Source organism: Oryzias latipes, chromosome 21 (genome assembly GCF_053564925.1).
Source record: "Oryzias latipes strain Hd-rR chromosome 21, Olatipes_Hd-rR_3.1".
Classification (NCBI taxonomy): Eukaryota; Metazoa; Chordata; class Actinopteri; order Beloniformes; family Adrianichthyidae; genus Oryzias; species Oryzias latipes.
Window position 1 is genome coordinate 13,927,209 of NC_136257.1, and position 17,327 is coordinate 13,944,535.

Below are 17,327 nucleotides of genomic sequence, written 5' to 3' on the forward strand. Positions count from 1 at the left end.
CTTTTTTGGAAGACTATTTACATTGATTTTTCATGTCAAAGTCAAATAATTTTCAAGGACACTGCAGGGAGTTGAACCCCGTCTAGCTGAAGCCAGAGTACCATCTACCAGTGCCTTCTGTTTTTTTGACTGAACATGGAAGGCAAAGCAAAACCTGCAGTCCAACCGGTATGCGACTTTAAATGATCGAATACATTTGGAATAATTGTTAGTCTATTAACTTTAAAAACTATCACACATAACCTGTTTTTGTATCACATGCTTGTTAAAATACTTATAAAACAAATCTACAGTGTTTGTACATCTTACAAAAAAATGTATTCAAATAGTTCATGGAGTGGATTATGGGACACATACAAATGTATTGTTTTTAAAGTTGGGTTTATTGAAATTATGGGAATTAGTGAAACTGTAAACAGCACTTATCGTGTATAAAGCCAGAAGCAACTTACTTCCAATAAACATACAGCAAATGTTCAGAGTCAGAGACGGGAGTTACGATCTAAGAAACCAACTGAATTTCAAAAAGCAGTGCATTTGTACTAAAAAACAAAATGTGTTTATAAAATTGTGGTGTGGATTTATGGAACGGATTGGATGAACGGATAATAAGAACGGATTGGTTGTAAAAAAAAGTAATGGGATCAGACAAGATTTCTCTTCAACCCACTCCTTTTCAAGCCCACTTTATTGTTTTCTATGTCTATTTTAAACTACTGTGTTAACTTTTTCATTTGTGTTTGAAATAAGGAAACTGAATCTGAAAATACAGTAAAAGAAACCAAAGGTTTCACAAAAAAATGTACATTTACAAGGAAAGAGGATATTTTCAAAGGACGGCCTAAGAATTGAGTGTGTGTGTGTGGGGGGGGGGGGGACCAGAGTCCCTATTGAAAACCCCCTAAAGTTTTTTTTTTTTTTTCAAAGTAAAGGTTTTAAAGAAAAGAATAAAAGAAAACTTAAGAATTTACAAAGCATGGGGGGTAACCAGAGTACCTGGAGAAAACCCCCAAAAGTTTTTTTTTTTTTCAAAGTAAAGGTTTTACAGAAAAGAATAAAAGAAAACCTAAGAATTTACAAAGCTTTGGGGGGTAACCAGAGTCCCTGGAGAAAACCCCCAAAAGTTTTTTTTTTTCAAAGTAAAGGTTTTAAAGAAAAGAATAAAAGAAAACCTAAGAATTTACAAAGCATGGGGGGGGTAACCAGAGTACCTGGAGAAAACCCCCCAAAGTTGTTTTTTTTTTAAAGTAAAGGTTTTAAACTTCTTCCACTTTCGGCTTCTCCCATCAGGGGTCGCCACAGCGAACAAGTCGCATGGTAAATTTGGCAATGTTTTACACCGGATGCCCTTCCTGACGCAACCTTCTCAAACCGGGCTTGGAACCGGCAGAGGTAGAGAAGGGAACAGAATAAAAGAAAACCTAAGAATTTACAAAGCATGGGTTGTAACCAGAGTCCCTGGTGAAATCCCCTCAAAGTTTTTTTTTTCAAATTAAAATTTTAAAGAAAATAAAAAAAGAAAACCTAAGAATTTACAAAGCATGGGGGGTAACCAGAGTCCCTGGTGAAAACTCCCTAAAGTTTTTTAATTTTTTTTTTTCAAAGTAAAGGTTTTACAGAAAAGAAAACCTAAGAATTTACAAAGCATGGGGGATAACCAGAGTCCCTGGAGAAAACCCCCAAAAGTTTTTTTTTTTTTTAAAGTAAAGGTTTGAAAGAAAAGAATAAAAGAAAACCTAAGAATTTACAAATCATGGGGGGGTAACCAGAGTACATGGAGAAATCCCCCCAAAGTTTTTTTTTTTCAAATTAAATTTAAAAAAAAAGAATAAAAGAAAACCTAAGAATTTACAAAGCATGGGGGGTAACCGGAGATCCTGGTAAAAAACCCCTAAAGATTTTTAATTTATTTTTATTTTTTTCCAAAGTAAAGGTTTTACAGAAAAGAAAAAAAGAAAACCTAAGAATTTACAAAGCATGGGGGATAACCAGAGTCCCTGGAGAAAACCCCCCAAAGTTTGTTTTTTTTTTAAAGTAAAGGTTTTAAAGAAAAAGAATAAAAGAAAACCTAAGAATTTACAAATCATGGGGGGGTAACCAGAGTACCTGGAGAAATCCCCCCAAAGTTTTTTTTTTTTCAAATTAAATTTTTAAAAAAAGAATAAAAGAAAACCTAAGAATTTACAAAGCATGGGGGGTAACCGGAGATCCTGGTAAAAAAAACCTAAAGATTTTTAATTTATTTTTATTTTTTTCCAAAGTATAGGTTTTACAGAAAAGAAAAAAAGAAAACCTAAGAATTTACAAAGCATGGGGGGTAACCAGAGTACCTGGAGAAAACCCCCCAAAGTATTTTGTGTGTGTGTGTGTGTTTTTTGTTTTTTTTTACAAAGTGAAGGTTTTACAGAAAAAAGGAATTTACAGATGTACAAAGAGTGTGTCTAGGGGGAGGGCAGAGTTCATGAACACCCCCCCCCCCCCCCCAAAAAAAAAACCCTTGTCTTTTTCCAGATTAAAATATTTACACAAAACAATAACATAAATAAAAATTTAAGAACTTACAAAGTATGTGTGTGGGGGACAACTCCCAATTTTTATTTTTCACACAAGACAAAAATTTCACAGAATAGAATAAAAAAAAGTTATGAACCTATAAACTTAAACTATTTCTTTTTTTTTAACTATACAAAAGACAATTAAGTCACTTCCAGAATCCCCATTAAACTAAAGTGCTACAAGAAAACCCAAACATTGTGAAGCTAAAGCATAGGTCTTTTTTAATCCAAACAAACAGGTCCTTACGATAAAGAAATAATAACCCACAGGAAAAAAAATCAGATTACATAAACTCATCATCTAATCTCCTGTGATCATTTGGTTCACCCAATTTAGAAAATCCCTCTCACTAAAATCATCAAGAAAAGAAGTGATCAAGTCTGGTTGTTCTTCTGGGAGTAATGTCTTGATGGCAGTCCAAATGTTATTTAAAAATACCTGACTCCCTCTTTTGGTTAAATTTACTCCATCAGGTAGATAGATGTTCTGTTCAGCTGGAACCATATTTTCATGTTCAACCACCACATCGAACAGGTCAGTATACCCCATGATCATTTTGTTGACAGAGGTCCGGAGTTTATTCATATGAGCAGGATTTCCAAATCTCCAATGTCTTCTTGGGATGATGAGGGATAAAGCTACATTCATTTGAGGATACTTTTCTTTTAGAACCCTCAGGTCTTCTGCCATCTGACTTGCAATCACCGCTGGAGGAATTGTTCCTAATTCCTCACCTTCAGTATGAATGACCAAAACTTCAGGGGGACCACTTTCCTTAGAGATTGTTTGATGGACTGCTTTAACAATGTCCTTCCAGGCCGAGTGTTTACTTCCAATCCACTTAACATTGGAGTTGGAATGAAGGCTTTTTCCAAAGGACTCATCAACCGCTGCATGCTTTGCATTGGAAATGTATTGTGAGCCAACGATCCAGACATCAGGTGCTCCTATTAAATGATGTGTTTGGGTTGTTGGTGAGCTGTCCGATGTAATGCTACATGTGTCCTCTTCCATCTCCTCAGGTTGGATCACAGTTTCTGGTGAACTGGCAAAAGGACTTTCAAAACCCAGTTCATCCTCAGAGACATTTTCATAGATTAGCTTGATCTTTTTTACTGGGGAAGGGGGTTCCTCTGAACTTCTTTTTCTCTTCAGTAAAGGCTTTTTCTTGTTAGGCCAGTGTTCATCCTCAGGTGGTGACTGTGCATTTTCTGTTGTGAATTTCAGACAAATCTTTCTTATTATCTTTGGTGCAGGTAAGTAGCTTTCTGAGTCTGATTCTGAAATGTGTTTCCTTTTCAGATTACACTTTTTGTGCTTTGGCAAGGATGTCTCCATTTCCAGCTGTCTTACTGTTGCAGACATTCCATTGACAAACTCTTTTGAAGGGGTTTCTTTCTCTGGTGTTGGTACCTGCACCTTTGGAAGGATGTGTGGGACTGAGGTTGACTGAGGTTGGCCTCCTGAAAAGGTCGAGTTGAGAATTTGCTCAAGCCTGTCATAGATAGAGCTTACAAACATTTCAAATCCTTCTATGGTGAAATGTATTCCATTCGATTTAAACAGATGGCTAAATGGTATCAGTCTTGGATGCTCTATCACAAAGCCATTGAATAATTCAACGCTGGATTGAATTGTTTTGTTGATCCTGATCCTGTCGTTATCTATTTTCTCTGTTCCCCGTATTGACGTTGGAGTTATGAAGGAATACCCAATTTTCATTGTGGGAAAATTGTCATGCAGCCATTTCAAGTCCTTCACCATTTGACAGAGAAGATCAGACACATTTGTGTTCCCCAAGTCGTTGCTGCCAACATGGAGAATTAAAATGTCTGGTATACTCCTTTGTTGGGAAACCTCACTTTTGAAATGATCGAAGACATCCCTCCAGCGCATGTTTACTTTTCCAATCCAATTTATTTTTGAATCGAGTCCAAAGTTTTCTCCGTAGCATTCATTTGCTGTTTTTTGTGCTCCGTTGATGTAATATTCTGATCCCATGATCCAGACCGTAGGCAGTTTTCTTTCTTTACCAGACTGGCATGGTGTGTCTTTCTCTTTTATCTTTTCTGATGAAGACAGATTTTGCTGGCCAGTAAAACTGGTAACATTTCCTACAGAGCTTCTTGGGAGATCCATGTTACCTGCTACAAATGGATGTTGAAGCACCTGATGAAGAGCAATACGGTTTGCAGGATCCAATAACTGCATTCTCTTGAACAGATCAATAAATTGTTCCAGTTTCATCTGTTTGGTCTCTGAACAGATTCCCGACTTCTGTTGGTGGTTTCTGAAGTCATCTGCTGAAACACAGCTGACATCTTTAAGGATCCTGTTTCTATCTTCTTTTGGTGTCCTCAGAAGCCACTGCTTTTTCAAGGTTTTGAAGTAAAAATCTTTGGTTTTGGATCCAGCATTTAAGAGATGGTCTGGAAAGCGGCCATGAGTTTTTGTTATGTTCCTGATCATCTCAAAATCACTATTGGCAGTGTAGAAAGGAGAGCCAAGGAACATCTCAGCAACAATGCAAGCAAGGGACCAGACATGGGATTTTTCAGTGGTCTCTAAACCAAGAAGTGTCTCTGGGGCCATGTACCACCTGAAATGTTGGCATGAATCCAGAGGAGGATTCTCAACTCCACTAAATTTAGTAGAAATGACCTGTTGTCTCTGGTTTCTTTTAACAACCAACTGAATTCTTTCTGGCGTCAGAATTCCATCAGCGTATTGAGGGTCCTGAAAAGCAGTTGCCACTCGACGCAGAATGGATCTGATCTGATTCAGTTTAAAAGAAGAAACTTCTTTTGTGTGAAGAAGTTTCCAAAGGGAACATTTTTCCGGTTGGTCATTTGTGATGCAATCCATTTTAGTTTAAATTTGATGAAAGGTAAAAATAGTCTGCTTGGTAAAAATACTCTGGTTCTTGAATTGAGTTTTTGAAAACGTAAAGGTTTCAAACGTGATCACTCTTTACTAAGAAAGACCAGAATAAACACTAACCTGACTCCTACCGGTATATATAGATTTTGGTCTGATGATGTAATCTGTGGTCACACCAATCGGCTCTTGTATGATGACATCACAGATATCAAAGATACCATGCTACATCATACTATTACATCATATTGATGTAATCAGCATATCATATACAGTGGTTCTCAAATGGGGGTACGTGGAGGTACTGTAGGGGGTACGTGAAGCTTTTCAAAATATCTATCTAAATCAGTGGGCTCATCCTTATAATAAACCTGAGAAAAATTATTTTGTAAAAAGTTCCATAAAATATAAATATGTGTTCATTCATTGAATTGTATATTCAGTATTTAGTTTCAATGTCCTTTGAAATAAAACTGCCCCCCCCCCCGGACACCAAGTTAGTTTGACCCACTGACGTCACGCACTCATCAACGACTAACTATGGAGGCGTGGTTAAAGCGCAGCAGCCATGCTGCTGAAAGAAGAGATGGACAAGTGAAAAAGAAAACAAAACAAGAGGCGACGAAGTCCAGAAAGTACATGGAAGAATAAGTTTTAATGGGATTTACGTCCACGAGCTCTGACCCACCCCAGGCACTGTGTTTTTTTTTTGTTTTTTTTTTTGCGGGGAGAAGTTAGCCAACGCTAGCATGAAGCCGGTACACCTCCAGCGGCATCTCACCACAAAACATGGATGTCACGTTGGTAAGGCACCAGAGTTCTTCAGGAGAAAGCTTTCTGATTTCAAGTCATCCCAAGCCACAATGCGAAAAGTCTCCACTACATCAGCCAAAGCCCTGGAGGCTTCTTACGCGGTGTCTTTGCTTGTTTGTTGCTAAAGCCAAACAACCGTTCACCATAGCGGAAGACCTACTGCTCCCCGCCGCTGTGGTATTGGCCGAAACTATGCTGGACAAAAATCAGCAGATACATAAAAAACTGTGCCTCTGTCTAATGACACAGTTTTCCGCAGAATAGATATCATGGGCACAGACATTATCCAACAAGTTGTGGGGAAACTTGGCGACTCATTTTCACTGCAGCTGGATGAATCCACAGATGTGAGTGGACATGCGCAACTTGTTGCATTTAAGATACATTGACACGGACGACATCTGTGAACACGTTCTATTCTGCAAAGAAATGGAGGGGTAAACAACCAGAGAGGACATTTTTAATGTCGTTAACATGTTTATCAGCTGGAAATCCTGCAGCATCGTCTGCACAGATGCGGCTGCATCAACGACGGGCAGCACGAAAGGGCTCATAGCACGGATTAAAAAAGAAAATCCCCACATCAAGTGGACGCACTGTGTGATACACAGGGAAGCGCTAGCGTCCAAGAAAAGGAGTTTTGAACGACAGCATTAAAGTTCTAAACTTTATCAAGTCAAGGCCACTTAATGCACGTTTGTTCCGCAGCCTCTGTGGAAATACGGGAGCTGAACACACAGAACTGCTCCTGCATCCTGAAGTACGCTGGCTGTCCCGTGGATGAGTACTGAGCAGGCTGTTTGAGTTGCCAGCTGAAGTGCACACCTTCCTGACAGAGCACGGATCTCCCCATGCCACCATGTTTGAGGACACGGACTGGCTTGCAAAGCTTTGCTATAATCTGGCAGATATATTCAGGAAACTGAATGATCTGAACATGTCCCTGCAGGGCAAGGACACCAGCATCCTGAACCTGTATGACAAGGTGGGGGGTTTCCTGAAGAAAGCAGAGATGTGGAAAAGGCCATGTGATCAGGAGGATTTCACCACCGGATTTCGCTCCTACTTTACTGACATGGATGAGACATCTGTGCAGCTGGATTGGGTGAGAAACCCATTTCTCTTGTCTGAAGCAAACAGAAGCAAGCTTCCTGTCACTCGTCAGGAAAAAGTGAAGGAAGTAGCATCTGACCGTGGCCATCTAGAGGCCCGAGATGCGCATTCCCGTGCGCTTACATAGACTTTTCATTGGAAGTGGTTGCTTGAACACACGTTGCAGAGGCCGGTGTGAACGTAGCTTAGTATGACTTTGGTCCAGCTTCTGCTGTTGGAACAGCTTTTATTCTTCTGAGGACGTTTATGGGAATGCTTGATCTTCCAGAAGGCCAAAAATGAGCTTAGACTCTGAGAAAGTCTGGTTCTCAGCAGACCAGTCCAGTTTATCACACTAAACTGACACCTGCATGTCTTTATGAACCCTCTTTGTGCACTGGTGGGCAGTCATGTTGGAACAGGAAGAGGTAATCTCCAACAAAGTGGGAAGCACAAATTGTTGAAATCTCCTAGTATGAGGCATCTACAGTTCTGGGCACTTCGTTCAGGATTTGCAGCACTTGGTTTTGGTCAAAACCTTCTTCCATGACATCCTCCCAGTGACATGCGGTCAGATGAGGCAAGTGAGGCTCAGCTTCACCTGTCATGATTGTGATAAACTAGAAAAAGATAAATAAATTTAAGATTATTTTCCATGCATCTGCGTTGAAGAGCAGCGCACAGACTCAAAAAATAAGGCCACGCATGTTTTTTAAAAACAACATGACAGTAAGTGAAAAAAAATAATTAATAATAAATAAAAAATTAAAAGTGTAATAAATTTTAGGCCCAAAGAATTATTTTTACGATCATTTTCACAGACAACCTTTGATAACATTAAAGCAACAGAATTTGAACTTGGAAAAATACTATAAATAGTTACTTGAGGTAGAAATGAAATGTGTGCCGAACACATCTGTATACTTTAATTTGTTTACAGTATATATGAAGAATTTATACACAAGAAGAGTGTTCTATCCATGTCTATAAAAGAAATATTCTCTGTAGGACAAAGATCTTCTTGTGTGTATCTTATATGCTGTTACCTGCTGTTGGATGAATAGTGAAATATTTAGTTCTTACAATTGTAAATCTGACTCCAGAGGAGTCAGTGCCTCACCAGCCATCAACCTTACCGCACGTCACTGCATCCTCCACAATGTCTTTGAGCTAATCTAAAGGCCACATGAAGTTAGGAGGCCTGTAGTGAATGAGAGCAGAAGGTTGGTGACCCCTATGCTAAACATCTGCTGACCTTGCTCTGTCAGTTTACTGTATGTGCTTCACCACTTGATGGCTAAGTTGCCACATAAGTGGTAAAAGCTACTGTCCAAAGATTTTAGCCTCATCCCTACAGGGAATCATCTAAATGATGGAACTTTTGGCAGTACTTCCATCTCTCTGTGACCCAGTTTGACGACTTTCTGTCCCACTTTAGTCAGAGGAAAGAAAAAATTAAAAATTACATTTTTCTAATTGTCTTTATACAAATAAGAAAAACATAATAAAGCCCAGGGGGAGAATGATTGGATTCTCTCCATGTTGGTTTTTGGACTCCGCCCACTGATCACGCCATCACCGTATCAACTCTGGTTCCCTGATTGATTGATGTGTCTTTTTCACCAAGGCTCAAATATTTGAACTCTGGATGCATTTTAACGCCCCAAACGGTTTGCATTGATCAAAATGCGCTACAGCCAGACCGCTGCACCATTCCTGACGTTCAGAACGCCCTGCAAAACCTCTTATCGGGTTTGTCTTGACTTCATATGGAAATCTTACGTCCCGTTTGGTGGGAACGCAGCCACGCGCTGGAATTTACCCATTAACACAAGGATGTGTGCTCAATGCACGCAGGACACTCGTTACTCGTTTTATATGAATATGTGCGTGTGTGTGTGGACACTGTATATACATACACACCTTGAAATGTTACCAAGTGAAATATATTTCTTTCTCCTGTAGAGTTCTGAGGGAGCCGGTGGGGATGTTGTTCTTCGCTGGCACAGAGACGGCCACAGAGTGGAGCGGATACATGGAGGGAGCCGTACAAGCAGGAGAGAGGGCAGCCAGAGAGGTCAGAGCCCCACAGCCAGACCCAGAGCGCACGATGCACTGTTCACACACTCCGCTCAGTAATTTATGTCTGGAAAGTTGAGATGACTGTACATTATAGTAACATTTATGTTTAAAACAACAAGAGCATTTGTTTAACTATAAGACTCGCATAAAAGTTCTCCAAAAAGTTGACAGTCATTAGTTTATAATTGTGCTTAATGATGATTTTATTTTTTGTTTGTAACTATAGCTCCTCCACTTTCAGTCACACAGCGGATGTTTGGTTATTAAAAGTCCCACTCCAACACTTGTAAAAGTGTTCCCAGTGGTCTTTTAATTATGGTTTTGACGTTTTTAGCCTAAATCAAAAAACCTGGGTTCTGTCCCAGACATAGTTTTTGCAGAGCAGCAGGAGTTCATCAGAAATTCACCTTTGTAGGCGGGACTATTTTCCTGTACTAACCTCGCACCCACTTCCCATCATCCATAAGTATAAACACACTCCCGCTAGCTTACAGCCCCTCAACCCACAACTTAACATTACCGGTGCAACAAAAATGGTGATTAATACCAGAGTTATCCAGCCGTACAGCTTTCATCTAGATACCAGTTCGGAAAACAAAGATGTACATGGATCTATTTGTCTACGAGTGGATGCATGCAATGGAGCGGAGCAGGGAGTTTGTGAGCTGCAGATTGTCACTGCTATAATCTTTTCAAACAGCATTTTGGTGTCTGCTTCTGATTCACCAGGGTTTAAAAAGAGAAATATTCAGAAACGCAATTTTGAGCTTAATTTTCTTTATGCGTGTCCTTCATCATCAGCAAAAAAAAAACAGTTTAAAAAACACAAAAAACACCTTTTTCATTGGAGCGGGTCTTTAAAGGTATAAATATAAGAGCTTTACCAAACCAATGCAGCTTTGAAAAGTATTTTATTCATGAAAACTATTTTTGGTTTGTTGTGCTGGAGTTGTTCACATTTTTTTCTTTTTTTGATAAAGAAAAAAGTGCCTCTTTTCCTTTACAGCAGAAATATGTTGTTATTTACTTATGTTGATTAATTCCTATTTCACATGTTCAAACTACTAATCTATTAGAAAAAAAATCCTATTTTATGTTTTCAAAAGACTAAATGCTCAATAGAAAAAATTCAAACTCTTTTGATGCCAATGGTTGCCTTATATGTTTATTATCGTTAAGGTTAATTTACATTGAGAAAGTATATTATCTGTATTTATTGAAAAAGTATTTATCTTTTTAACTGTAACAGCAGTAATTCAGGGATATTCACCGTGTCAGAATGTTGGGTATTTTGCTGTTGTAAAAAATGTCAAGCGTAAAGTCAGACACACTTTAGAGATAAATGTTTGATTTCTTAAAAATATCTAATTTTTTTACAGATTATGTGTGCGATGGGTAAAATCCACCAGAATCGGGTCTGGCAGCCGGAGGCTGAGAGCATGGTAAGAATGTTCACCTCAGGACTGTGGAGGCTGGTTCCTCAGCTCCTGACTGTGGTTGGCACACATCATATGATCTCTGTTTTTAAGCCACGCTAATATGTAAAAGTCCATTCATTCAATTGAATACTTTATTTTTAGTTTTACCTTTCAAAGTGCAGAAAAAGCTTCAACCTAAATTTGCTGATCTTCCCATGCAGGACGTCCCAGCACTTCCATTCCACACCACCTTCTGGGAGAGGAATTTGCCTTCAGTCGGCGGTCTGCTGAGGTTCATGGGGGTCTCCAGCTTCCTGTCTGTGGCCGCAGCAGCCGGCTTTGTGGCCTACAAGAAAGGCCTTCTCCCCCACAGTTAAACCCCCAGCATCCGTTCTCTCAGTCGTCTGTGTCTTAAGCAGACAGAGCTCCATATGAACTGTATTCTCACCCCTCTGGTGCACTATTTTGAGGCCTGAGCTACAAAGTAGTGAAAAATTTAACGTTTAGGAGGATTAGTTATTGATTTTTCATGAGAGACGCAGTTCAGCTAATGCAAACACTTCTGCAAACACTGAGGTTTCAGAGAGACGAGCAGTAGTGGGCTGAAATGACACTGAGAATTGGAGCAAATAGATCAGTCAAAAGTTAATCAACGAGTCAAATTTGGAAAGAAACGAAGGAAGAAACCTGACGGTGTAGGAAGAATCGGAGAAGCCAGTTTCCATGAAATGCCAATGACATTCATATTTTTCATACATGTCCTTGTCTGATCTTGTCTTGCTGTGTATGTGTGGGCTTTGACCGTACGTATGCATTGATACTCTGCTTTGGATGTGCGTTTGTCAAAGAAGTGCACACAGTGTTGGTGTTGATGACTAGCTCTGCAGAATTGAGCTGCTTTTTGGCTTCAGACAAAAGGCTGTAAATGTTTGAGCCAACGCAGAATCATCCGTGTTTGTCCTACAGTAGCTTGTCTTACAATCACAGCAGAGGCTAAACTGAAAGGATGACATATTTGGTGAGTTTATAACCAAGTGTCAACAAATCCCATGAAAACAGTCACCACAGAAAGCATTTCCACATGACTGTAAGGCAGGAAGAACGCCAGCTGCTAAACACAATGCTAACTTTATTATCCTCAACTCTTTCCATTCAAGGCTGTGTTTGAATCCATGTTTGTGATTTAAGTTGCAGATTTCAAATAAACACAAAAGTCAGAAAAAAATAAAAAGTCTATCAGTGAGTTCTTCGTAATAAACAACGAATGGCCTAAATTCATAGTCATTTATTACTCATTTACATTAATAAATATGCTGACATTTTGCCTTTATCTTCAAATAATTGTTTATTGAATCAATTATAGTCTTAATTAAAGATTAGGCCGAGATATTGAGATTTTGTTTTTGGGTTTAACAGCACACATTCACTTCCAGATCTTGTAGATAGCGGAAAGCTAGCAGATAGCAGCAATACGCGAGATCATTTACATATTTACAGAATTCTAAATATTTGAGGACCTAATGTAAAAGCTCATAATGTACAAACAAGATCAAACTAGCCATTTATGTAAAATTTTGGCTTTGTGGATCCATTTAAGCAAAACAAACATTTTCCTGCAGAATTTGGGATGGCAATGACTTAATGATGCAGAGACTTTGGAGACTTTGCCAAAACTTAAACCATCCTCAAGGAAAAGATGTGTATTTAAAAAAATATATTAACATACTGACTGAACACACACTGGAACTATAAATAGGATCAAATCCTGTCAAAGAAAAGCCGTCATAAAGCTCATTGAAAACTTGTGTACCATAAACAAATCTTTTGTTATGTGAAGAGTAGCTAATGAAGGGACTTAATTATGCTGTCGGAAACATGTCTGTCTTCAGTTTTCATGGGAGTTGTTTACAGGGATAAATAAAAAAAAAAAAAAATTGCTGTTTAATAAGTCAAATCTTTGTTTTGATGTTAAGAAATAGTGCTTGAAAGCTAGTTTGTATGTTTATTGCTTGATATTTGTTTTGTTGAACGCTATTCATCAGAATTAATCCCACATTTTATCTTGGTAAATTAGTATTTTGGGCTTTTTTTCCTTTTCAAATGTTTCCTCATAGCATTTTAGTTGTTTATTTTTTCTATATTAAACTTTCAAAACTTTAATAAAACATGACTTTGCACAGTGAGAGGGCACTATACCAGGTAAGCACGTTAAAAGTGAGGCTTCACTTTTCATAAAAAGCCATTTTAGGACAATCTGTTCTTCAACTTTTAATGATATAGTAAATGCTATTCCTAGTATATGTTCTTTTCTTTTTGTGTTATTGATTAAAAAAAAGATTTAAGCTCTTTCTTCTAACACGATGTAACTTTTGTTTTGTATATAATCCTAAGTATTACTTTCCCCAGGGAAAGGGTAAAGTGGTGCAACAAAGCCTAAATTTTGCAGCAGAAAAGTCTCATCTGGCTCCTAAAGTACAGAAAAAGCCACCATCCAGCCTGCTCTTTGGTGTTAAATGTCAGCTGTTGTTGTAGAAATCTTTCTTTGTAACCGTAGAGTGATTTTGTCCGGAGATCTGTACACTGATTGTGCGTCTGTGTGTGCTCACAGAGAGAATTACGTTTTTGTTCCTGCCGCCTGTTGTTTGTGACTGTAGTGTATTTGTTGTGCCTTAATGGACATCATGGTGTTTGATCATTTTTCTCAAGTGCCTGTGTTCCGCTCACACTGTCTGCCCTTCTGTCTCTGCTGAGATAGAGCAAGTCATTAGCTTTTGAAGTGACTCGGTGAACAGGGGATGTCTGACCTCTGAGACCCCACTCACTGGTGAGTCCAGAAGTTTCCTTTCTAGATGTCCCCTCTGTTACCTGAGTTAAATCCTCTCTGTGCAACAAACTCAGGTAAAGCCAGACTTAAAAACTACTCACCAACCAGGAGTAACAGAGCTCTGACTGTTAGAGTGATCAAACTAGTCACTCCAGGTAAAGAAACCCTGGTGTTGTGTTGTGACTGCAGTGTCTCTCCTTGTTGTGCATCTTTCTGGGTGACTTCAGCGTGTCTCTCCACAAGTTAAATCTTTCCTAACTCACACTGGCTTGTCTGCTCTTTCCAGCTAACTCAAAGCCAGCTTTAGACAGCGAGTTCAGTCACTCTAGAACATCATTGAGTGGGTTCTTGTAAGGGATATTATTCCAAAGAGTTTCTGTTTTTCCTTTGACCTGTTCTTTGACGTCTTTGATCCCCACAACAAAGCTGGTGACGATGTACAAGAAAAAAAAAGTGAAATAAACCCTTTTAATCGTCTGGTTTTTGGTTCATCATGTGTTTCTCTTTGTTTGAAAGTAGTGGAAATCTGATTAAAATATTCATTTGAACACTTTGCAGCAAATAACCAGATTCATTTGGGAGTTTTGTGTATCCCTAAGACCCTCTAAACCTTTTTAAACCCTTGTGCTGTCTTAGATGACCCCACCCTTCCATTGACGTGTTCTCCCTACCATGAGGTGGATAAAGGTGGAAAGATTTCATGTAATCCATGGACACCAGTGAAGATCATAAATCATTGAAGAAAAAAGGCTCAGCGCACTGTCTAGTGGGTCTACATGACCCAACTCCCAATGTTAAAGTGCCTAGGATAGCACAAGGGTTACGTTCATGATTCTATGTTCATGCCTTTATGCTCCATGTTGAGAAACAGTGGACTGGCTTTTACACAGCAAGCATCTTTCCTCTATCTCATGTTCTCCCATCATATTGTGACTGCTTCTTCTCCATTTGCTACAATATTGGATTACTCTGTATATGATTCAATAATCGCTAATTCATAATTTTAAACCTTCTCAATGTGTTAGAAAGCTGGGTGTACTTTTTGACTCCGAGCTAAATTTTATCCCACACATAAAAATGTCGTTAAGACAGGATTTTATCATCTCAAAAACATTACCAATGTCCTCCCGTTCCTCTCTCTTGCCAGCACAGAGGTGCTCGTGCATACTTTTATTTTTAGTCGTTTAGATTATTGTAATGCCCTGCTCTCTGGTTTATCCAAAAAGTCTATTTCAAATCTATAGCTACTGCAGAACTCAGCGGCACGAGTTCAGACGAGGACCAGAGGGCGGGAACACATTACACCGGTTGTAACCCTTGTGCTATCCTAGGCACTTTAACACTGGGAGTTGGGTCATCTAGACCAGTGTTTTTCAACCTTTCTTGAGCCACGGCACACTTTAACCTTGACAAAAATCCCGCGGCACACCAGCATCCAAAAAAAAAAAAATAAGCAGAAATTCATGGTCTCTATTGATCGACTTTTCCGCAAACCGCTATAGCTGCAGGTAAATACCGTCATTCTTATCAAAATATCTTTAATAGAATCAAATAAACACAAAGAAAAAGTAATTTTAAGATCTTTTATATTCCTCACTACTCAGTGTTTTATCAGGGCCTGTTTTGATGAACAAAGAGCTGATTTCCTGGAGATGGAAAATATTTTTAGATCAGTGAATGATTAATGAGGGTAATTTCCCACGGCACACTTGACCATCTCCCACGGCACACTAGTGTGCCGCGGCACACTGGTTGAAAAACACTGATCTAGACCCACTGGACCAGGGATGGCGAACAAGTTTGACAGCAAGAGCCGAAATTTTTCACTGTGAGAGTTAAAGTGATTCTGTAGCATAAATAAAAAGCAAAGTCAAAACTAAAAATGCTTTTTCATTTTCAAAATGAAGCTGCATTTTTTGACTCAAAAATAAAATGAAAAAGCAATCCACCAAAATGCTTTTTCATTTCCTTCCTCAACACAGCTTATTCTGTCACTTAATTAAAATGAAAATGAAAATGGTATTTGACATTTCATTTTCAAAAGGTTATCTGGTAAATGTGTAGCAAAATTCATTTAGAAATGTCTAATTTGACAATTAAAATGGATTAACAGAAATGCTTTTTAATTTTCAAAATGTAACTGCATCAAATATCTCAAAATTAAAATTAAAAAGCGATATTTCAAAATGCTTTTTCATTTTATACTTAAAACCGCTTATTGTGTGTCATAATTAAAACCAAAATGCAAAGAGGGGATTGCATTTGCATTTTCACATCCACCCTGGGAACCTTGTCTCAATATTCATTTAGAAAAAGCATTAGCAGAGGGGAGGCGGGGCGATGACGTCACTGCTTTCTCCGTGTGTCCGGCCGCTGAAGTTGGCTTGGGATTCACAGCTTCTGATTCGCGAGGGCACAAAAGGAACATTCCACTGCATTTCTCGCATTAAGATCCAGGAATCCAGGTTTGAGCAGTCCAGGTCCAGCGGTTTGTGAACAGGACCCGGTTTTCGGTGTTTACTAATGCGAAAAATGCAGGGAATGAATTATGCTACACATTTACCAGAGAACGTCTTGAAAATGAAATGTCAAATACCATTTTAATTTTAATTAAGTGACAGAATAAGCTGTGTTAAGGAAGGAAATGAAAAAGCATTTTGGTGGATTGCTTTTTCATTTTATTTTTGAGTCAAAAAATGCAGCTTCATTTTGAAAATGAAAAAGCATTTCTAGTTTTGACTTTGCTTTTTATTTATGCTACAGAATCGCTTCCATACCAGGACTCCCTCGAAAAACAGATTATTAATCTCAATGGGACAATTCCTGGGTAAATAAAGGTTAAAAAAAAAAAAGAGCCACACCACACACTGAGTAGGGAATCTGCGGTTGTTTCTGTCCAGTTGCGCAAGCAGTGTCACGTTCTGCGCTGTATTCATTCTGATTTCAGCTTTCTGCTGGGAGCTCCGCAAAAAAGTAAAGTGGCATGATGGCCGTTTTGAATATGCACTTTGAAAAGCTTCAACTTGTTAATAAAGGAGACAATTTGTGTCAGATCAGGAAGAGTTTTTCATTTTCTCCAGGATATTTTTTGTTCTTTTCTGCCATGAACTATGTCACTGCTTCCAAAAGCTCATAATGATAAACATAGTGACGCCATTCTGTTAAGTAAAAAAAGTAAGAATCTTCCCGTTCTTCCAGAAACGTCCTGTGTTTATCTTTAAACTCTGAATTTCACCATTTTGACCATGAGGGTAACAGTCTGCACGCACATCATATGTTTAGTTATTTTTTACGGCATTGGGCGTAACCCGCGCAACTGATTGGCGATCACTTATGTGTCGGGAGCAGCATCAAACATTCGCACTGCCAAATAACTTTTAGTATTATTTATTATTTATTTTTAATACCCTCTGATGGTTTGAGTGTGGTTTAAGAGGGAAAAAATTATGAATTGAGGCACAGTATATAGAAAATATGATGAGACGCAAAGAGCCGCATGCTTATTGGCCAAGAGCCGCATGCAGCTTTAATGATTTGTGAACCTCACTGGTGTCCATGGATTAAATGAAATCTTTCCACCTTTATCCACCTTTGTCATGGTAGGGAGAACACGTCTATGTAAGGGTGGGGTCATCTAAGATAGCGCAAGGGTTAAAGTCGCTGCA

General features: G+C 38.7%; 1 protein-coding gene across 3 annotated transcripts; it reads left to right on the forward strand.

Moving 5' to 3' along the window:
- The first annotated feature begins 5,976 nt into the window (after positions 1-5,976).
- Positions 5,977-12,069, forward strand: LOC144988707 (amine oxidase [flavin-containing]-like). Of its 3 annotated transcripts, none has more exons than XM_078939511.1 (5): positions 5,977-6,237; positions 7,196-7,351; positions 9,304-9,415; positions 10,800-10,862; positions 11,060-12,069. In XM_078939511.1, the coding sequence occupies exons 2-5, from the start codon at positions 7,326-7,328 to the stop codon at positions 11,213-11,215; spliced, it is 357 nt and encodes a 118-aa protein (XP_078795637.1). In that variant the 5' UTR covers positions 5,977-6,237; positions 7,196-7,325; the 3' UTR covers positions 11,216-12,069. The 3 variants fall into 3 exon arrangements, with proteins under 3 accessions (XP_078795637.1, XP_078795636.1, XP_078795638.1); XM_078939510.1 differs by having other exon boundaries at positions 5,993-6,237; positions 6,955-7,351; XM_078939512.1 differs by lacking the exon at positions 7,196-7,351 and having other exon boundaries at positions 5,997-6,237.
- The last annotated feature ends 5,258 nt before the right edge of the window (positions 12,070-17,327 follow it).

Bases quoted from the DNA above. Each gene is read 5' to 3' on its own strand.
- LOC144988707 (XM_078939511.1), top strand. From the start codon at position 7,326: ATGAGACATCTGTGCAGCTGGATTGG. The intron at 9,416-10,799 runs GTCAGAGCCCCA...ATTTTTTTACAG, and splicing joins GAGAGAGGGCAGCCAGAGAG to ATTATGTGTGCGATGGGTAA. The intron at 10,863-11,059 runs GTAAGAATGTTC...CTTCCCATGCAG, and splicing joins AGCCGGAGGCTGAGAGCATG to GACGTCCCAGCACTTCCATT.